General features: G+C 40.9%; 2 protein-coding genes across 6 annotated transcripts in view; both read left to right on the top strand.

Annotated features, from left to right (window-relative positions):
• The first annotated feature begins 3,760 nt into the window (after positions 1–3,760).
• Positions 3,761–10,361, top strand: LOC146548620 (glyceraldehyde-3-phosphate dehydrogenase-like). Its single transcript, XM_085261426.1, has 12 exons — positions 3,761–3,863; positions 4,113–4,160; positions 7,182–7,281; positions 7,499–7,608; positions 7,686–7,776; positions 7,995–8,110; positions 8,283–8,364; positions 8,962–9,113; positions 9,233–9,311; positions 9,405–9,488; positions 9,673–9,770; positions 10,074–10,361. Exons 2-12 carry the CDS (start codon positions 4,138–4,140, stop codon positions 10,141–10,143), a joined length of 1,005 nt encoding a protein of 334 aa, XP_085117552.1. The 5' UTR covers positions 3,761–3,863; positions 4,113–4,137; the 3' UTR covers positions 10,144–10,361.
• Positions 10,362–11,083: 722 nt separating this feature from the next.
• Positions 11,084–22,678, top strand: part of iffo1a (intermediate filament family orphan 1a) — a 29,096-nt gene continuing 17,501 nt past the window's right edge. For 4 of the 5 annotated variants that reach the window (XR_014890329.1, XM_085261424.1, XM_085261423.1 and 1 more), the window contains exons 1-2: positions 11,084–11,179; positions 11,514–12,606. Coding sequence is in view for 4 of the 5 variants with exons in the window: in XM_085261424.1 (XP_085117550.1) it covers positions 11,642–12,606 (965 nt within the window). In the remaining variant the exon portion in view is untranslated. The remainder of the gene's footprint in view (positions 11,180–11,513; positions 12,607–22,678) is intronic. The other variant, XM_085261422.1, reaches the window with a different exon arrangement.

Below are 22,678 nucleotides of genomic sequence, written 5' to 3'. Positions count from 1 at the left end.
AGGTCACTCATACAAACACTTTGAGCCTCCTGCAACTTCGAGTCAGCTGCTCGGTGGGAAAGGATGAATAAACAGCAGAAGGTCATGAAGATGATTTCAAACTTTCTTCATGTATTATTTTTAATGTGTTCTGCTCCTGATGCTCCCGATGTTCTGCATTCCTTCTGCCTTTTGTTGACTGTCATTTTCTTTATTTAAGTTTCTGTCATAGCAAATTCAAATACTGATGCACGGTATAGCAGAATACTTTTCTGAATGCGTTTGGGTAGAAGGTTTTAATCTCAGCTCCGATGGAAATGAAGCCAGAGAACGGGGCAGTGAGAAGATCGAGAGGAAGAGCAGCTCATTTCAGGAGCTTTGACTTCCTCTGGAAATGCAGTGACATAGTCTGTGAATTTTAGACAATGTTTGTACAGTCTGTGCAGCAGAAAGACAAATATCAGACAGGAGCAAGCGAGACTTGAATTATTAACCAGCTGTCTAACCACTGGGGTTGTCATAGCAACCAGGTTTCCTTTCTTTTTTCCTAGATAAGGCATGGCTGTGTTGGATCATGGGGCTTATCTGAGCAGCTAGAATGCACCCCTAACCAAAGACAAAGCATTTATCAGGCTCTGCATTACATTCAGTGCAGATATGTGCACAGTTACACCATCACGCACACAAAGGACGCACATTTATCTCACCTGGGCTCTGCTTTTGAGAGCTGTCCGGGTTTCATTCAAACATACAAACCAACCTTCAGTCCCTTTTTGTTTCAGAGACGTTCTTGCTAACCCTCTGGTGTGTCTGACCCCGAACAGAGGTGCCCAGCTCACCTAAATGTCACACTCTTTAACATACTGTCTATATGAAGAGAGTTCAGAACAGGATGCCATATTTATAGGCTGACCTTTATATGTTACCCTCCACTGACTGACCTGTAGAGCTGTATGTTCTTTGATCCGCAGGGCTAGATTGTTCTTTTGCTTTGTGAGTACTAAAATACACCCATGCAGTCTGTATAGAGATACGGTATCTGGATAATTATCTACCTTTCATTTATTATTGGTTTCAAAATGTGTTCTTTTTTCTTGAAGATGTGGTCATGCTGCATAGATTGCATTTGTACCTTCTAATATCTGATCAAAGTATGAACTATGTTCTTGGACTTAATGTTCTAGGCCAAGCAGTAATACCAGGTATGAATGGGGTGCAAATGTCACAGGTTTGGATGCATGTATTTGGTGATGTTTGTGGTTTAGACTGAAAGTGTTAAGTCTTATTTATTACAACATGATTTGACTTTATAAATTATGGTCCCTTTGAGAAGAAAACAGATGATAAACCAGGCAAATCTTTATGATGTGTCCTCCTTTCACTCTCCACACATCATGTCAAGTTTCAAAACACCAAAATCTCAGGGTCAAAACGTGCAGGCTGAGGCTTCAAAAGAAGAGCTTGAAAATCAAAATGCAACCTGACGACAGCTACGTCCATCTTTTATATACAGTCTGTGCATTTGTAAAACACAACAGTATTGTGTGTGCATTCATAGCCTCAAAAGTCTTATACCTGCGGGTTTCTGTCGGTTACCAAAATCTATTTAAAACTTCGGTGAGCCACGCTGAGTGACATTCCTTCATTACTCCATCGTGCTGCTGAAAATACTCACAGGACCACCATATGTGGATTCCAACCATACCGTGTCTTCTTGTTTGATTAACATTAGATGAAACTTACAGTGATAAGCCGTATCAGATTACTCAGCCTCGTTATTACTCATTATTATTCTATTTTTACAAGGGGAACTTCATTTGTAACATGTTTTCAAAGCTTTAAAATAAATATCCAGCCATTCTCTTCTGCTTATCCAATTCAGGGTCGTGGGAGATAATAATATTTTTGGATGAATTAATTTTCCATATGATCCAATTCTCTGGTTGCTGAATATAACTGTTTAGATTTTCTGGCTGAAGTGGAAAGCTTAGGACCAGATGTGTCAAACATACAGCCCAAGGGCCAGAATAGACCAACAAAAGGATCAGATCTGGCCCAGTGGACGGGTTTGCAAAACATTAAAATCTAAGCCAGCATCGGCATCATTTTTGGAGTTTTTGTCTCTTATTTTTTACAAAAATCTGAGCGACACCTGTAAGCCAAGACGACATCCCGATGCAGTTCTGCAGCATTTTTCTAATGATAGTAGACTGACAGAAAGAGGAAAACTGGCACTGTTGAGACTATACTCAGTTTTCCTAAGCCATCTCAGGCTGCTAATCATCTGTTTTATGGTACATTACATATGAATGTTTTCAGAGAGTACATGCACATTTTTACACTTAAAAGAAAATATATTTCAATTTCTATATGTTTTTATAGGTTGGACTGTTTTTTCTGAGTCTCCCCACTTGAGATCAAGTTGAACTGTAGGTGGTCCATGAACTAAAATGAGTTTGAAACTCCTGGGGTAGAGATTTATTTGGTCACCAGCACATTTGGTGACCAAATTAACGCGACTGCTGTTAAAGTTCAGAGGCTCTGCCACCCCTGTAGTTTTTGCTACGAACACACAAGCCTGTATTCAGAGATTTGTTGGGGGAATTCAAAAAATCATTGTGATTATTTCCCTGTAAGTTTCACTGTAATATTTCTTCATTTAAATACATAAAACTAAGCTTCAGTGGGATTAGCACTAGACTGACTATGAAAGTTGCCCTCCTGTCTGTGTGTGATATGCTTCACGTAGTGGTGGAAACCCGAACATCACATGACCGGCAGGATCATCCTGTGACTGAGCCTGGACAGGGCAGCAGTGGGGGGGTGTCCTAGGTCTGACTTTGGACCGAGGACCAGATTAACACATCAGTGCTCTCACCTTCCTCATTAAACTCTCTTATGTAATTTTTGACAGTTGTCTTTTTAATAAAAATAGATTCTTTGTGCTTGCTGAAAATAACACAGCTACAGAGATGGATTTATACCCAACTGATCACAGATTTCTGACAGTACTAAAAGGTAAATCACATTTCAGTTTTATAACATTGAGAAATCCGTTTTGGTAATTGTGATTTCACTTGATTAACCTATTATTTAATTTAATGTATGATATAAATAAATTACACACAATCATCAATAAATTGTGAGTAAATCTTTGATTAAATTAGAAGAAAAACGTTTTTGCTAGAAAATGATGGTGGCCTGGAGCAACAAAGCAAAAGCCTTTCACCATTTGAAAGGATGTTATTCCAGATTTTCTGCAACATGAAGTAACAAGATGTCGTTATTCATGATATCAGATTTTCATTTCATGAGTCTGATTGTAAAATAGAAAAATAAATACAGTAACATAAAATTGACATTGGCAACATCATTGCAATGCCTGCAGAAATGATAATATTAAAGCTGTTAATGAAATCTGCGATTTTGTGTGTTGTTTGCTGTCCTTTTGGGCAAACGAATCAAATGCAAAACAATTGTAAGTGGATGTTTTGTTATTTATGTTATTATTATTCCCATGATATTGGTATTTCCTTCCTAAAATTCCCAGTTGCCACAACATGGTTTTGTTCTTGTGTTTTCCTGTGGAGCTCCTTCCAGGAACTATTCTGAAGAGTGGCGTTTAATTCTAATTATGCCATTACAGATTGCACATTTGCACTGTGGTTCTGTTGTATAGCGACCTCTCAGACTGAGCAAAGACCGCACAAAAAAACGACGCTCTTAATTAAACTCGTTCGCAGCTTCACGTGACCTTTAAAGTTGGGCCACTGAGGAAGGGGGCGTGGCCCGGGAGGACAGCGCATATAAATGGCGTGCCTCGAAGCTTCTTTCCCGCTCTCGCTTCTTCTCCGAAGGACGTTCGTATCCCAGTGTCCTCTCAGGTAAGGGTTTGGTTTCCCGCATTTGTTGCCTTTGTTTAGTGGTTGAGCTTTGACAGTTTTACCTGCTGCTCAGAGTAACAGGTGAACGAAACACACAGAAAGTAGCGTTTTTATTACACGGTTTCTGCTTCCTGTAAAGTTTTGTTTTGAGTTTTTTGAAACGTTAATCTTTTAATTCTTGAATGTGCATCTTTTTTTTTTTCTTCTTGTATAAGTGAATTAAAGGCTAAACTGTTTCCTCCCTCTCAGTGAGGTGTAGACCACATCAGGCACAATGGTGAAGATTGGAGTCAATGGGTAAGTTTCTACACCTGTCATTGTGCAGGTGTCCTGGCAGAGGTTTCCTTCTCATCGGCTTAATTAACAATCACTACCCCATGTGTTGCAAAGGGGTGTTTGGTTTGATGCTAGTAAAACTTGAGTAGGTGCAACTAAGTCTTGCATTTTATTTGTATATCTTTTAATAAAGTTCAAAGTAGATAATCAAGCAGGCATTTCAGTATACCCCGGATAAGATTCTTGGATTTCTTTGGATGCTTGATTTGTATCCAGGTATTTTAACTTCATCCCCTGTTGTCTGAATGCTGTATTGACACAAGTGTTTATGTCAAAGGTTGAAAGTGTTTCTAAAATTTAGATCAGTGGGCAATTTAATTGAATTGTAGGGCCTTCGATTTGGTTTTCCTCTAGTGACATGTTGTCCTCTTGTGGTTTTACTTATTGGCTCATGAAGTAAAGATTTAATCAAGTGGCAAAAGCAGTTTAAACTTAACACCTTGTTGGAAATGTGCTAAACAAATGCCTTATGGAGGCCAAAATACAAACTGATTGCCAATGTTTGAAAGCTGAAACGGCAACTTCTTGTCAAGATGGTAAAAGGGCAACTTGTTAAATGAACATAAATTAAACAAGGCTTGAAATCTAGAAATGCTAGACACTTAAAGGTGTCTAAATATTTAGCTGCCTCACAGAGGACCGCTGGAGTGCTGCCTGAGCATCATCTGAACCCTAAAAGCAGGACAGGACTGCGGTCTGGACCTGTCTATTCTCTGGTTATTTATAGTCTGGTGTCACAGTTGGCGTCCGCTCTTCAACAACGCCCTTCTGTCAGTATCGCTGCTCTCTTCAGCTGTCACATTCCTCTTCATTCTCCCCTCATCTAATTTTAACTCCTTAACCTTTCCACTGGAGATCAGTGATCGGCCGACTCTGTGTGGACACTGCTCAGACTCGGAGATCACAGCTGAAACATTTTCTCTTCCTCTTGTGAAGCAGCAGCAGCTGCTGCTGCAGAGCCGCAGGGTGATTTTCTCCCTGATTTTGGACACGTACCTCACAATGAGGCTCAGAAACAGAAGATGGGCTCCAGTCCATTTTGGCCTTCTGGCTGCTCAGCAGCTTTCCAAAACAAAGGAAATCTGCATGCCTGTGGCTCTTCCCCCTCCTGTCAAACTTTGTCAATGATGGCAGCGCCTGACAAAGAGTTTGAGAGGATAACTTGAGGGTTTCTGCACCTGACAATTAAAATGATTCACTAATGAGACAGTAGTGAAGCTGCTTGTGTTTAAAGCTGCTAGAATTGCCAAATTTCATAAGTGTCCCCCAATGGTACAACATTAGTGTTTTGTTCTTGACCCCTTACTAACTTTAAGGATATGTACACTACTGACTTTGCCACAAACTAGACTGTGCAAGCAGCCTCCATGGCAGCATGCGTCATCCCACCTGAAGTTAAACTTGCTAACATTTTACTGTGCTAGTGATTTCTAATATCAGTTAAATGTGAAACTGTTACATCTGACTTGTGATAATTTTATATTTGACAAAAGTAAGAACTTTATATTCAGTAATTACTTTACATTTAACTCTAAACTTCATGAGGTGAATGGCTTTAAGAGAACACCAGTTGATGAACATGGACTTTATCTGATATGAGCAGGTTCCTACAGATATGAATTTTCAAATTGCTCCCCTTAAGACTTTCCTTCCTGTTTTGCTATTGTCCAGATTTCCTCTTACTCAACCCATAAAGTTCTCTAGCAGTTTCAAAGGAGTCTCAGCTTCCTGATACATCAAAGCTGATAAAGTCGTTTTGTGTGCATGTTGTATATTTGTCTCCTGTTGCAGGACACAGTTGCAAACAAACTATGTAATGTGACTCGTGTGAACTGAAGGCATGCAGTGTTGCATGACAAAACTCTGGTGCTCAATAGCTCATGCCACAACTCACTGTCTTCAGCTTGATCTAAAGCCAAAGCTAGTGGTGGCCTCAACCCTGAATTTACTATCGGCTTCCCTCTGACACAGTAGTTGGTAAGCTCGTCCATAATGGCAACGTTTAACTTCTGCAGGCTTTTAGCAACTTCTTTAGGAGAGTTGCATGTTGCTTCCAGATCAGTTTACATGAAGAAACATGTTTCACCACATCTTTAGAAATCTTGAATTGAGCAGCCTTGTTTGCTCTGATAGAAGCTGAAATACAATAGAGCCTAAATGCAGTATTATTGAAAGGCCATGAATACAATCAAATTCCAACTATGTGCTTTTGGTTCATCCACATATGAAATCCCACTTTAAGTTTGTTCAGAACTTAAACTTGATGAGGAAAATTGTGCCTTTTGCCATCTTGGACAATTTTTTTTTTTTTTTTTTTTTTTTTTGTTGCGTTTTGTTTTTTGTATGCCTCCAAATCTACTTGGAGGCAGCAATTCACAAGAATGGCCTAATCTGTTTGGGTAACCCACAAGCAACTGTTGTACTCAAACACCTCCACACACTCAATTCTGAAGCACTAACTCAACTTGTCACAAAACATGAAAAAGTTAGAGACAAATGTTTGGGTGATTTAAAAACTTGTCTTTGTAGCATATCTTGATTTCTCTCGGAAACTCTTACTTCACAACCCTCTTTATCTCATTACTATAACGTGCTCTGAACTTTCGACCCTCATGCTTCCTTAGTTCCACACTCTTCAATCTGCCTCACTGACAATGCCCATATTGGGCCTAAACAGGCTATCAGCTGCTGGTGCCAGCCACTGTTATCTTCAGTCAAGGTTGGCAGGCCTTGCATGGCAAAGCCATCCTCTGCAGTGACTCAGATTAAACCTGCTGGTCAGACAGGAAATGAATAAAGTGGACATAGTTGCAATTTAAAAACTTGGGCCTGGAACCTGATATTTTAATTGGACTATGCAGACATTACAAGGGTCTTCAGTTTGAATTCAACAAAATATTTCATCCTTACTGTCTCTCAACAACCTAGTCGTTCTTGCTCCCTTTCATCTGTACTGATTCTTTAGTCTGACCTGCATTTCAGATTTGGACGTATTGGTCGTTTGGTGACTCGTGCTGCTGTTGCTGGTGGTAAGGTTGAGGTTGTAGCCATCAATGATCCCTTCATTGACCTGGAATACATGGTGAGAGGATGAGTTTCTTCTGCTCTATAAATTGATGGTACTTAACAAGCCTGTTTGCTTTTCCTACATTACTAAACAGAATCAAAGTTCTTAAATGAAACATTTTAAGCAAAGACTGCATTGTCAAGGACACCAGGAAGTTTTAGAGACCTCATGTTGACTTCTCTTAAGAAATGGCAGGTTTTGTTGCATTTTTAATGGTCACCTCTTAATGCAGGCCTACATGTTCAAGTACGACTCCACTCACGGCACTTGGAAGCACGGAGAGGTGAAGACTGAGGGTGGCAAGCTGGTCATCGGTAACATGCACATCATGGTCTTCCAAGAGTACGTAACTGTCACATGTGCACTTTGTCCAGCAAGTTTGCCTCAGATTGAATAACTAACTTCTCTGAACTGCATAGGAGGGACCCCGCCAACATCAAGTGGGGTGATGCTGGTGTGGACTATGTTGTAGAGTCCACTGGTGTCTTTACCACCATTGAGAAGGCTTCTGTAAGTTGGCTGCTGTTGTGCTTTCTCACCTGTCTAAAGTGCAGTTTCACCCTGAAGATGACTGGATTGTTTCACATGTTGAAGGAACAGTTTTCATCATCCTGACCTGTATCTCTAAATTAATGCAATCTTTTTGGAATCTAGTTTGCATAATCTTGGAGCTTCCTGAAGCATCAGTGATTGTACAATCAGTCTTAAGCTCTATTTTGATTTGTTAGGCTCATCTGAAGGGTGGAGCTAAGAGGGTGGTGATCTCTGCTCCCAGTGCTGATGCACCAATGTTTGTAATGGGTGTCAACCACGAAAAATACAACAACTCATTGACGGTTGTCAGGTGAGTGTTGGTACTGAGTGCTTACAGATGCCGTGTGTGTGCGTGCGTGATTCTATAATGGCTGTTTGGACAGCTGGCTGCAGATGTCTAGATGGCTTCTTAAAGTTTGTTTGGTGTAGCATCTCTGCACTTAAGCTGTCATACATTAAGTTGACATGTGCTTTCTCCGTAGCAATGCTTCCTGCACCACCAACTGCCTGGCTCCCCTCGCCAAGGTCGTACACGACAATTTTGGCATCGTGGAAGGTCTCATGGTAAAGAACTGATACTGCTTCTTTTGAGTGAATCTCTTATAACCAGAAGATTTTAGGAACTTTAAGAGCAGTCGGCCAACAAACTGTACAATGCGTTCAGCAACAACTTCATTTAGTTACATGTTGCTAGTACTCACATACGTATACATTGCACTTTTTTTTTTTTTTTTTTCCCCCCCCTCATTGTATTTTGTCTTTTGCACCTTTGTGGTCCAGCTACCCAATTTCGCTGTGCAAAAACTGCACAATGCCAATAAAAAGCTCAAAGTCTCCTCAGTTTGACATTCTGGGGAGGGTCATTCTTTGTGGCAGACTCACCAAATTTTAGTCACTGATGCTGGAGACTGATGGCCCTTCACAAACATCACATGATCAGAAAGCTTGGATACTGGGTGTCTATATCAGGGTCCTGCTTTCCAGTAGTTCTCTTGTCACAAAGTGTTTCTGCTGCATCAAGTAAATGTGGTCCCTCTACAACATCAACAAAGCTACTTGCCTCTGAAATTCTGTTTAACTTGTCCGACAGCTGCTCAGATTAGCTCACATTGTTGGGACGATCTGATTCTGCCTCTGAATAACCTTTACCTGCTCTTTCAGAGCACAGTCCACGCTGTCACTGCCACACAGAAGACTGTTGACGGGCCCTCTGGTAAAATGTGGAGAGATGGCCGTGGTGCCTCCCAGAACATCATCCCTGCCTCCACTGGAGCCGCCAAGGCTGTTGGCAAGGTCATCCCTGAGCTGAACGGGTACTTTTCCTCTAATTCTCCATTTTAAAATGGCACATGTGTCTTCCTGAAAAGGATCAGGACGGTGTAATGACTAAAACTATCAGCAAAATGCCCTGAGCTTTGAATGTTTGTTACAGTAAACTGACAGGTATGGCTTTCCGTGTGCCCACCCCCAACGTGTCTGTCGTCGACCTTACTGTCCGACTGGAGAAGCCTGTAAGCGTCTCATAATTGACATAAAGCTGATTCATGTTCCCTTATCTAGAGTTTGCATTTGTCTAATCTGAGGATTATAATTTCTCATCTCAGGCAAAGTATGAAGACATAAAGAAAACGATCAAAGCTGCTGCTGAGGGACCCATGAAGGGAATTCTGGGATACACAGAGGACCAGGTACAAAACACCCACATCTGAAACACCAGGCTACATTATACTCTTAAAGGGGAGAATGAGACTGTTTCACTTGTGTGGCCACACAGGAGTCACTAGGTGGCAGCATTTGTCTAACTAGCTTTACAGATGTGCTCGAGGACTGGCACACTAACAGAACAACTACACTTGCACTCTTTCTGTTCAGGTTGTGTCCACAGACTTCAACAGTGACCCTCACTCGTCAATCTTTGACGCTGGAGCTGGCATTGCACTCAACGACAACTTTGTCAAGCTGGTTTCATGGTGAGACTCGATGAACATGTCTCTAGTATGAAACTGCATTTATTAAACTCAGTTGACCAAAGCTTGTTTGCTGCATTTAAATGAATTGATTACTACAAATGGAAATCTGAATCTCATGTAGTATGAAATGAGTAAAAATGTAATAGACTGGTATTCCTAGTCACCGAGTTTACACCTAGTGCCCCAAGAAGACAAACTTCTGTGATTTAAACAGTTAGCCATTATGCACTAAAGCCTGCAGCTTTCCCATCTTCATTCACGTTTCCACTGTTGAACCTTCTGCTCTCATTTTTGTACCTGCAGGTACGATAATGAGTTTGGCTACAGCAACCGTGTGTGTGACCTGCTCGTGCACATGTTCTCTAAGGAGTGAAATCCTGATTCATCATTCCTTCACCTGGATGTCACAGCATCTGCAGAAAGGACAAACTGAATAACCTGACCAATGGGGAGAGAAAATGTATTGTCCTGCTTAAAATAAGCTTGTCCCCTGTTCTGTCAGAAGTGATGTTTGTACAGATTCTTTGCAGTATTGTTACTAATCTTGTGGCTCCTTTGCACTTGAAAATAAAGAACACAATTCATGAGAAATGTGTAGTTTCTTTTCCAAAAGGAAAAACGAAGCAGGGAGAAACTTTGCTGCCTATACAAACTTCATGGATATTTGAAGCCTTATTTCAGATCATGTTTACATTCGGTGTAAGAGCTTTCAGCATTAACCCTGGTATAAGGCATTTAAAGCACATTGTGATATGCAATTTAAATTGTATATAGTTTAGAATGGACAGGTGTAGCATTAGACCTGTCCAGACTGGCTTCTTCATACAAATCCAGCCCTTCAATGACATCTAGTCTGTAAAAGTCACTTTTGTGACTATGGAAACACCTGACATGTGTAATGAGTGTAGTTGACAAACGCTGGTTGTAACTGAACGTGAGCTGGCTCTATAATGGGCTTAGTTTTCTCCATGTCACCAAAGTGGTTTTGCATAAAGTTGAAATGCATTTGTAGTCTGACTGCTGGAAGGTCGTTAATGCATCTGGAGTTGTTCAAACTGTCTAGTTTCTATAAGTGTCATCTCTGTAAACAAGTGCGCAGATTGGCGCTAGCTTTCTCTCAGATTTGTGCTTGTTAAACTATTTTAAAGGAATTTTGGCTAATTGAGGAGCTCTAAACTTCGGTTGTTGGTATTTATACCAAAATGCTTTCATTTACGTTTAAGTAGATGCTCCTTTAGTCCGGTTATTACTGTAGTTGAAACGTCTTGGTGTCCTGCTTTCAGAATGAGTACGGTAAGCTGCAGCCGCAGTCACTCGCTTGTTTATTCCTGGTCTGTGTCGCACCGCTGATTCACTGACTTCGCCTGATTACCTGGAGCCACAGTCGGCGTTTACACCTCGGACTGTAGGTACGTTGCATAAATGTTCATAAAGGCAAAGTAATATTTATTTAGCGTGATGGGGTTTTTTTTTTCTTTCTTTTTTTTCCCCTCCAGTGCTTGAATTAAGAGAAATCACGTTTTGGTAGTGCGCATCGCGGCTCTGATCTCGCTTTAGAAATTAGTCCTGCCTAAAAGTTTACCGTAATTCTGCTGCAGGGTGCAGTGGTGTATCTGCTTTTACGAGTTTTATGCTCCATTGTGCGCGCACAGCTTTACTGCAGTGCTCGTTTTGGATTTGATCATTTTGCTGCCATTTTGGGCCCTTAAAGCATCATTTTAAAACGCATCCTCTGACTTTCAGCGCACAGCTCCTCCGCATAAAGAGGGTCATCGGGTGTAATCGAGAAGAGGCTGCTGGGCCAAGTTCCACTTTGGGATCATAAATATATTAAATTGCCTCTCCGAGTGAATCTATAAAAGTCTGGGTTCATGCCGGATTTCGAGCACTTCAGATTTTCCTACTCTAGTATGAATCCGGTCCTGGAGGAGAGCGGTTTCCTGGCACCGCAGCAGCAACATCCCCAAATGCCGAGCCAAACAGATTCCGCCATCCCAGACCCGGGCTACTTCCTGGGGGACCACGGCAGGTTCGGGCTTGATGGGTTGTCCGGGCTGGACCTGGGCGCTCTGCCACCGTCGGGCCTCGCCTACCTGCACCTGAGCAGCCCCTTGCACCGCGTCCCCCCGGCGGCCACGGCTCTGCGCAACGACCTGGGCTCCAACATCAGCGTGCTGAAGACCCTGAACCTGCGCTTCCGCTGCTTTCTGGCCAAAGTGCACGAGCTGGAGCGCAGGAACAAGGTGCTGGAGAAGCAGCTGCAGCAGGCTTTGGAGGGCAACAGCGGGGGCGATGGACACCAGAAGCCCCTCACCAAAGACATAGGAGTCCAGACCGGATTCATCGGGCCTATCCCTCCAAGGCCGGGTTTCATCCCGCTCCTCAACGCCAACAATTCTGCCTACCTGCCCGGAGGCCTCCTTTCCCCCACCTTGAACCCCCCTCCTCTGTTTGACAACAAATACCTGAGCACGGATTCAAACTCCAACCTCACCACCTCCGGCTTCTCCATCAGCCCGGCTCTGAGTCCCATGGACCCAACCAAAACCATCACCAACATCAACGAGAAGTACTCCACCCACACCGGGACAAACACCTCCAACGCTCCCCCACCTCCCCCTCCTCCGCCACCTCGCTTCCTCCCCGGGACGATCTGGTCTTTCAACCACACCCGCCGCTTTGGCACCGGGAGGGAGTCGTGCGTCACGGGGCCCGGGGTCTCCTGGACGCACCCGGACGGCGTTGGAGTCCAGATCGACACCATCACGCCGGAGATCAGGGCTCTGTACAACGTGCTGGCTAAAGTGAAGAGAGAAAGGGATGAATATAAAAGGAGGTAAGGGGCGCTGGGTGATAAGATGCTTTACCTGTGATGTGGAGTTTTCACCATGGTGTGTGTGTGTGTGTGCTCGCGTGAGTGTGCGTGCACAGGTGGCTGATTACAGGTGGTTTATGACATCATGGGTCTGATTTTTGTCTTGGAGATTAAGGATTCGGCTGCTTAGACATTCAGAGATTTCTTCTGCATCACTGAGCATATTGTCAGGTTCCAAACAGTCCAGTTGGGCCAGCAACTGCAGATCAACTTCTCTATTATACTTGTCTAATAGACCTTGGCCATGGGGTCAGTGGTTCTGTTGAACTCTTAGTTAAATAATAGCTGTAATTCACAAAATAATAAAAAAAAAAATAAAACTGTGTTATAAAACAATAGCTCATTTTTTAATGTATTTTTTAATCTTAATAAAATTAAAGAAAAATAACAATTTGCTTTAAATTTACAATTGCAGCAACAGATTTGTATAAAATAATAACGCAATTTGGTCACACAAAAGAAGCAGTGATTCAGGTAATAGAAATTATTTATGCAGCACCTTTGAAGCTGAGTTTACAAAGTACTTCAAACCATCAAAAGTGATATTCCCAGAAATAGCAGCGTAATAATGAAAGTTGCAGTTTGCTTCAAAACCTCAAACCTTTGGCTCCATGTCAGTGCGTGGTGCAAGTTTCAGTTTCAGTAGGTCTACACCCAAGAGCTACAGTGAAAGAACAGACTTACAGTGAAGCTGAGTGAAAATAACAAGAAAATAGGAATGCAAAATGCAAAATACACATTTTCCTTAACAAATAAAAGATATCAAACATTGCAATAACATCAGGCAGTTAGTAAAACAACAAAAAGCCCAGAAGACACAATATGAACAAAGAACTAGTTTATAAAAATATGTTTTCAGATGTGATTTAAATCAACTTTTTTATTTTTCATGTTGCTGTGGTTCATGTGTGTCTTTCTTCACTGACAAATGCACTCACTGATATTCAGCATTCAGTAAAAGGTGACTCAGTTTCTACAACCACAGTTTCTAAAAAATGGGGGCACATGTTACTCTAAAACCTGTATATACCTTTCAGCATCGATGGTGCCTTTCCAAAGGGGCAAGCTGCCAGTGCCTTATCGGCACTAATGCACCCCCATACTGTCAGAGATGCAGATAAAGATTCTGAGTGCCAGGCTGGATGGTCTCTCTTGTCTTTAGTTTGCAGACACAGCATCCATGCTTTCCAAATAGAATTCCACATTTGGATTGTTTTGCTTTACTTCAGTCCATGTTAAATGAGCTTTGACCCAAAGACGGCAGCAGTGTTTCTGGATGTGTCTTTCTCTGTACATGACAGAGATTTAACCCAGATTGAACTGTGCTCACAGGTAGTGATTTCTGGGAGTGTACCTGAGCCCCTGCTGTGATTTCCATCACAGAATTAATGTCTGCTTTTAACGCAGTGCCACTCAATGACCCAAAGATCCAGCATCCAGTCCACATTTTAAGCCTTGCCCATTGTGCACGGAGATTTCCAAATTCTTTTGATGATATGATTTACTGTCACTTGATGTGAGATTTCCATATTAAAACAGAAACACAACAAAGTATAAGATAACATACGGTTTATTGAAAGTTGAGAAATTCCTGATAGTTTTTGTCTGTTTAGCTGAGGGTAAAAAAACAGAAGGATGTAGTAAAAGATGAAAGCATCACTCTGAGTGTTTCAGGGTCGTCTGACTCCTTTTCTCAGAATCATATCGACCTGAAACCACAAAATATTGATGACGGGCCGCAGCAGCAGCACCTGCCCTCTGATACCAAGAAAACACCAATGCTGCTCATCTTTAATTCAAAGTAAATAAGACATCATTTGAAGCCCTTTTGTTAGGAGGAAAAGAAACTCATCATCGATGTAAAACTGATTACATTTCTACTACTAAACAAAGCTAAGTATTGGTTTCCAAATACAGATAAAAGCACCACTGATATCTTAGATGAAAAATAGTGAAAAGGTACAGCTGAGTAAGAAAATGGCCGACCCGATCACCAAGCTGGCTCCTGTTCCTCTCTGCAGTGATTGATTGGTCAGAAAAACATGAAACCTGATAGTTATTATATTTAAGTGCAGTCATAAGTCACCCTGCGAGGATGGGCGCTGCCATTAATGTCTCTGGCTGTATGGGGTCAGCGAGGGCGATGCTGCTGATCAATGAGCAGGGCTGCTTTACAGGATGTTTTTAGTCGGTCGCTTTTTAAAAGTGCTGCAAAACTCCGCAGAAACACTGTTTGAGTCATAAAATCTGAAAGTGCTTTGCCTTCATTTGTCAGCTGTTTATTTCTCTGGATTAATCAGTGAACTCTGGTGCCAGTCACTGCTTTATTTTGAGGACTACTTGGATCTTTTTATGAGCTTTATCACAATTTACATGTAATTTTACGACATCTTATTTTTCATTACCCTGGGGAAATATGTAGTTGGTGCAGAGCAGGGTGCTTCAACGCTACCTGCGTTTTTGCTAATCTTCTGCAGTCGTGGTTTCTTTTAGGCAGTAGATTTGTTGTACAGCTCGCAGAAAAAAACAGTTTCACTGCTGACCTGTTCCCCTCTTAAAGACATTGAAACACTATTTTGCACCGCTGCTTTATGCTGAAAAAGCACTGACCTCACTGCTTTGTGCATCAGCCTGCTGAGGCAGGAGGCCTCGGCATGACAGACCTTCAGTCACATCGATTTCACTCAACAGCAGTGACTCCCTGACCTGTGATGTTCAGATACTGCTGAGCTTTTAGTTTTTGCACTGCACTAAATTACATTAAATTCTTGTCTTTTTAAGACCTTTGAGAGTGACGTGCAGATAGAAACGATTTAAAAATTTGCGGGCACCAGTTTGAATCATTTTAACATGTTTTCAGTCATTTTGTCATGACAGGATAGATGATTACTGCAGTGTCCTTAAGCATTCGCTACTCTGGAGCACAATAAAGTAAAAGGTTAGGTGAGAGCTCAAACGTTTAATGAAGTAAATGAAAGTGAAACTCAGAAAGCAGCAAGTTCATCAACAAAAATCTGACATGAATGGTTTATAGACATATTAAACACGACGTGCTTGGTTTGGGTATTAATGTGGGACTGCCACTCCTGAGATACTTGAAAAGACACTTTGTTGCCACATTTAAGTGCAGTGGAACTTAAATGCAACATTTTTCAGTGTGCTGGGTTAACGTTGCAAAGGGGAATAATTTAACCCAAACCACGGTTAGCTGTTTAAATTTAGCGAGTAGATTTTGGTGTTCAGAACTAAAAACCTCATTGTCAAAGATGTAACCTAACCTGATAGCTTTTGGTACCGGAGCCTCTCCAGTAAGGAAAAGCAAAAGTAAATCAATCAAAGAGAAACAAAATCCCAAACCCTTCCATCCTCCTAATCAGGACTTTTATTTGTGTGCAGGGAGCTAACGAGGGTTTTTATATATTATTTTACAAATGTTCTTTGCAAGTTTAATTATCTACCATGGAGAGCCCTTTAAAAGCCTGAATCGATGCAGCTCTGACGGACAAATGTGAAAGTCTTTCTTTTATTTATTTCCTTGCTGGCAAAACTGTGTCGCAGTTACATGGGTTGAGCATAGAAACACCAAAATTCACTCAAAAAGCAAAATTACAAATACATAACAATATTCTTCCTGAGCTGACTGATTTTCTTTCCAGTGAGGATAAAGGTCTTCAGTTTCCCTTTCATGTGACACGTTCAGCTTCATGTGTGTCTGCAGGGACACGCTGTCTGGGGACAAGTTGAAGATGAGCTGTTGTTTTTCTCTCTCATGAGTCATCCCCTCCTTTCTTTCTTTCCTCCTCCTGTTTGATCCTTTTTTTTCTATCCCCCCTCCTCCTCCTCCTCCTCCTCCTCCCCCCTGCCGGGTCTTGTTTTGGTACCTGCAATGCAGCACCGGCCTGTGACTGCCAGCAGTGATGTCACTCCACCTGACACCTCCCTCTCTTCCTTCTCTCCATTTTATCTTTTTACCCTCTGCTTCCCTCTCAGCGTGTGGCATCTTATTACATTTCTCCATTTCTAAATGCTCTCACTCTGCCCGGTCTTCCTCTTTGAGTCTCTCTGTCCTCGCTGACTCCTCATCCCTCTCTGCACTCCCCACCTCCCCACCCAGTGTGTCCGAGGCGAGCTTCTGCAGCGTCAGAGAGGCGCTGACATCAACATCTTTGTCGTCATCATTAGCTCGTCTCCAAACTACACAGCTGCAAAATGCTCGGGTTTCTTTCTCCGACGTTCTGCTTTTTGCAAACATTAATAATGATTAATAGAAGTTAAAAGTATGCAGACACGTATGGATGGCTGAGCGTGCCATTTAATAAGCACAGCATTAATTCTACTCCCCGTATCTGGGAAGTTATCCAATCAGATGTTGAGTAAACTCTAAGGGTTAAAACAATAAAGCTGACTGTGTGCAAGTGCCAATAACTGCACTTCCTCTACTGTCCACTTGAGGCTGACTGCAAGAGTGAAGTTCAAACAGGAAGTCTATGAATGCAGCTGTACAGTTTATGAATGGAGCTGGCAAATCATGCTTTAGCCCTCCACCATCGTGTCCCAATCTCTGGCTCCAACAAACGAAATCCAACATGGTGGTAACCCAAATGGCAGTCTTGAGTCTTTAAAACGTGCGGTCCAGAAGCACTGGTGACATTATAGAGGCTGCATATGAGGGCAGTTTATTTGACACCGGGTTGGGAGGTTTTTCTCCCAAACAGCGTTACTGAGATGATGTGAGCTGATGTGCTTTCACTGGTCAGACCAGATCAAACATCTGCAGATTTTCAGCCACATATTGCACATAAATACACACTGACACTGTTGTGTTATCTCCTCTGGCATTAATCGCTCACTCTGTAACAGAGAGCAGCAAATGTCAGTGACTCATACTTTTTTGTGTGCTGGAGGAGAGCGAGATAGCATCACCTTGCATACAGACGCAGGTTTCCTGATAGTGTCATGTCTTCACTCTTTACTCCTTGAGAGCCTGTTAGGTTTAACCCTTGAAGCAGTTTTCTGCTCTAAGCAGTTTCTGTTTATTTCAGCCTGCTTATTGAACAACATGACTGGATGTGCATTCAAACTTTTTCAGGGTGGACGCTGCCTGTGCAGCCATCATTGTGCACATACTGTTCTCATGGCCGTCAAATCACGTCTTTGTTGACGTGTCAGAACCTCATCATTAAAGGTACAGGAAGGTCGTCACATGCATCTTTAAAGGGGAAAGATTTAAGGAAGAGTGTGTGTCACTGTTTATCCCCCTTTAACTGTTATAAGTTGCACTCACTGGTCACTTTATTAGGTATACTGGTACCTTTCCTAGTACTGGGTTGGACCCTGTTTTGCCTTCGTTTTCATGGCATAGATTCAACAAGGTGCTTGAAATATTCCTCAACGGTTTATAAACCGTAGTGGGAAATTCCCAGTGGGTCAGCCGTTTCTAAAATACTCAGACCAACTGGCACCGACAGCGATGCCACGTTCCAAGTCACTTAAATCACCTTTCCTCCTTATACTACTTTTTCCTTTGAAATAGATACCAAGATCATGATAGCAAAGCGAACAATAAATGAAGAAGCAATTCATGCCTTCAATTTCGATTTAGCACAACAAGATTGGAGTTCGGTGTATGAAGAGTCAGATGTGGACAAGGCTTATGATAATTTTCTAGATATTTTTACTATGTGGTACAATAAACATTGTCCTGTAAACGAACACATGACAAAGAAAAAAAAGATAAAAAGTCCTTGGCTCACAAAAGGAATTATTAATGCTTGCAAAAAGAAAAACAATCTGTATAAACAGTTTATCAAAGTAAAAACAAAAGAAGTGGAACAAAGATATAAAGCATATAGAAATAAATTGACTGATATTATAAGAACGAGCAAACAACTTTATTATAGAAGAAGATTATATGAAAATAAAAACAATATAAAAGGAACTTGGGATGTGTTAAACAACTTAATTAAACAAGGATCTTCTGGAACATCATATCCTGAATATTTTACTGATGCAAATGGTGAAAATCACAACATGAGTAATATTGTCGATGGGTTCAATAAATTCTTCATAAATGTTGGCCCTGAACTAGCAGCGGACATCCCGTGTCATAAAAATGAAAATATCAGTAATATAAAATCAAATCCCTTTTCACTGTTCCTCTCAGCTACAAATGAGCAAGAAGTAATAAATATCACATTAAAATGTAAAAGTAAGTCTTCAATGGATTATCATGACATAAATATGTCTGTAGTTAAACAGGTTATTCTGAATATTGCTAGTCCCTTAACATATATCTGTAATTTATCATTTCAGTCCGGTTGTTTTCCAAAAAAAATGAAAATTGCGAAAGTAATACCACTATATAAAAGTAATGACAAACACAGTTTTACCAATCATAGGCCTATTTCTCTACTGCCTCAATTCTCAAAAATTCTAGAAAAACTTTTTAATTCAAGATTAGAAAAATTCCTTGAAAAACATCAAATAATAAATGTTGGTCAGTATGGTTTCAGAACGCAAAGAACCACTTCAATGGCGATAATTGAGGCAGTAGAAGAAATTACTGATACACTGGATAAAAATAAATATGCAGTTGGTATTTTTGTTGATCTCAAAAAGGCCTTCGACACAATCAATCACTCAATTTTACTGGATAAATTGGAAAGATATGGTATTCGAGGGAAAGCTGGTAACTGGTTAAAAAGTTACCTAACAGGTCGGGAACAATATGTTAGCATAGGGCATTACCATTCAGAGAAACTTGGTATTACATGTGGTGTTCTCCAAGGGTCAGTGTTGGGACCAAAACTTTTCAATGTATACATAAATGATATTTTTGATGTTTCTCAAGTACTTAAACTCATACTGTTCGCAGATGACACCAACATATTTTTCAGTAGCGATGATTATACTGATCTTGTAATGACCGTAAACAGGGAGCTAAAATTAATAAAAAAATGGATGGACATAAATAAATTATCATTAAATATAAATAAAACTAAAGCAATGTTTTTTGGTAATTTAAAATATAATATAGAATTACCAATTATCATTGAAGGTGTACCAATTGATAATGTGAGTGAAAACAAATTTTTGGGAGTTATAATTGATAACAAAATTTCATGGAAACCCCACGTCAGACACATAAAAACCAAAATTTCCAGAAGCCTCGCAGTTTTGAACAAAGTGAAACAATTCCTTGATGCACTTCGTACTCTGTACTGTACCCTGGTTCTTCCATATCTTACATATTGTGTGGAAGTGTGGGGAAACACATATAAAAATACAACTAATCCATTAGTCACAGTACAGAAACGAGCACTGCGTATTATTCACAAGGCTGGTTATCTAGATCATACTCACAAATTCTTTCTTCAGGCAAAGTTACTTAAATTCCAGGATCTGGTTAATTACAATACATCCATAATTTTGTATAAAGCTTTTACTAAACTTTTACCGGCAAATTTACAAACTAGATTTGAAATTCGAGAAAAGGTTTATAATGTGAGAGGCTTTGGAGAATTCAAATTACCCAGAACTCGAACAACCCGTAAAGGCTTTTGTGTGTCTGTATGTGGTGTGAAAATCTGGAACAGTCTGAGTTTACAATTGAAACAATGCAAAAATATTCATAGATTTAAATTTCTCTACAAACAGTTGGTCTGGTCACAGTATACTCAATGATGGGTTTTAGTGTGCTCTGTAATGTCTGTCCTCTTACCATTGCTGGTATGGATTCCAAAATAAAAAATAAAAAATAAAGTGTGCGTATGTATGTACATATATGTACTTGTGTGTGTAGATATATATGTATGTATATGTATGTGTGTCTGTTACTTGTAGTTATTACTGCCTGTTACCTGTGGTAATGCAATTTATAATTTATATATTCTGTATTCAGTTATGAAGGCTCTAATTGTTGGTTGCGAGCTGCCGCTTAGATGCTTGTATGTGCCCGGGGCTGTTGATGGGTCTGTATGCAATGATGGGCGTAGCTGCGGGAAGTTTATTGTTTTTTTTTTGTTGATGAGTGAGTATAGGGGTGGGATTTAATAAGTTTTCTTCGTCCCACTCCTTTTTCAGGCAAGTTTTGTTTTTTGTTTTGTGTATTTTATGTTCAATATAGGTATTTGTTGTGCCTGAAAATGAATAAATAAATGAATGAAAAATGAAATGAATGAATGAAATTCAGGGCATCGTCTTGATAATGTCTGCATGCCCAAATGCATTGGCTGATTAGAGCTGAACTAAAGAGGGTGCTGATGAGTTTATAACTGTATGTGAGGTGCAAACGTCCCGTTTTTTCAGGAAAAGTTGCTCATTTAAATGTGTACTAGGTAGTTTTTTTAGGTTTTTGTGAACCTGTTGTAGGTGTTGTCACACTTTATAAGGAGATCCACTGTGTGATGATGAGATGGTAAAAAGAGGTCAGGAGATTGTAGGTCGAGCAGTTTGCTTTTCCACAGGCTGTAGGTCAGTTTAGCATAGTTTTTAGTTTTTAGATGTCAGCATGTTTAAGGTGGTCAGAGTAAATCCGATGTTTGCCACTTTTGACAAGGATGTTTTTGTGATTTTTTTTTTTTTTTTTTTTTTGTCACAAGCTTTGTGTAACTTCTCATTTTTCTCTTTGTCTCTTTGAAATTGGAACAGTTTTAAAATCACTTTGTTGGTGAGCTTGATTTTGCTCCAGGTGCCGTTCACCTTGATTAATATTTAGCAGCTTTGCTGTGTGATGCTGCAGCCATGGTGATTTTACTTTTTGGCTTCTGCATCTATAAATAAATGACAGAGCTGCAGTTTGCTGTTTACTGAGGTGTTTTCTGCCCGTGTGTCACTGATGCTCTCTCTAAGGACAGAACAACGACCTCTGCAGATGTAACTTCAGTGTGAGGATGGTGAAATTCACATTCACAGTATTGCCCAGCTCTGATGAAGGTCGGCAGCTAAAACCTCATTGGAGATAAAGATCACAGTCTCACTTAAAGGAAATCAGTATTAAATGGTTCTGAGCCTTTCAGTCGATATTGGCTCGCTCTGAGAACAAGTCGGTTTCAGGTGGTTTGATCAAACGAGCTGCGTCGTTACTGCAGAGGGCTTTTCAAATTCTTTGACGTCACATCTGAGTGCAGCGCAGCGGCCTGGGCTCATTCTTAAAAAGTAAACGGTAAACGGTTTACGAAGCGTCTGCATCACCCAGCAGTTAGGACGTCAGCGCAGGTACACCGGCTGCTGTGTCTTTAATCAGTCAAACACACCGACCACCAGCAGCCTCACTGCAGAGCTGCGTGTTAGGACTGGCAAACAGACGAGAGCGAGGACAGCAGCTCGCTCTCTCTGGTTTTCATATCTGAGTATCTCTGTCACACTGACTCGTGTCGCTGCAGCTGAAACACACCAGCTGCTTCATAGTTAACATTCAGGCTTTGAGTTGGCTTGTTGGTGCCTCTCCAGAGCACCTGTTGTCATTGTCATTGGCACCAAAGCAGATCGAATGGACTCACAATGGTTTATGCTTCCTGACAGTGCAGAATAATAACCCTGGAGTTTAACTGACTTTGTGTTGCACTGATGGTGTGTTCTCTTGATCAGCTGTTCAGGAAGTCATGTGATACATGTGACTGCAGAGATTTTACCCCAGTTTAAACTTTCATGATCTAAAACAGATTAGACCATATGTCCTGCTATTGTATATCAGCTTTATCTAATCCACTGATCGGTCCACATCCAGAAGGGTTTCTTGTCACAGTTATTTTTGAGGTCTTCAGAAGCTTCCTCTGATCTCATGTTACTTTACATATGTGAGGAATGAGTGCAAAGACATCCGATCAATACTATACATTAAGCTTTAGTGTCGTATCAGGAGAGATGGTTGAATATTATTGAATATACCCTCTAGCAGATCATTACGTGAAGGAACCTTTTAAAAACAAGCGCGTCCATGCTCACAGGTGTACACACAGGTGCTCAAACACACAAACTACACCCTTTTTGGCTCCTACCTCAAAGCACACTGTGCGCTGTCATTATTACGTGC

Source organism: Mchenga conophoros, linkage group LG22 (assembly GCF_057382185.1).
Source record: "Mchenga conophoros isolate Kocher_MC1m ecotype Shallow Benthic linkage group LG22, M_conophoros_male_GT1.1, whole genome shotgun sequence".
Classification (NCBI taxonomy): domain Eukaryota; kingdom Metazoa; phylum Chordata; class Actinopteri; order Cichliformes; family Cichlidae; genus Mchenga; species Mchenga conophoros.
This window is presented reverse-complemented; position numbering and strand designations above follow the sequence as displayed.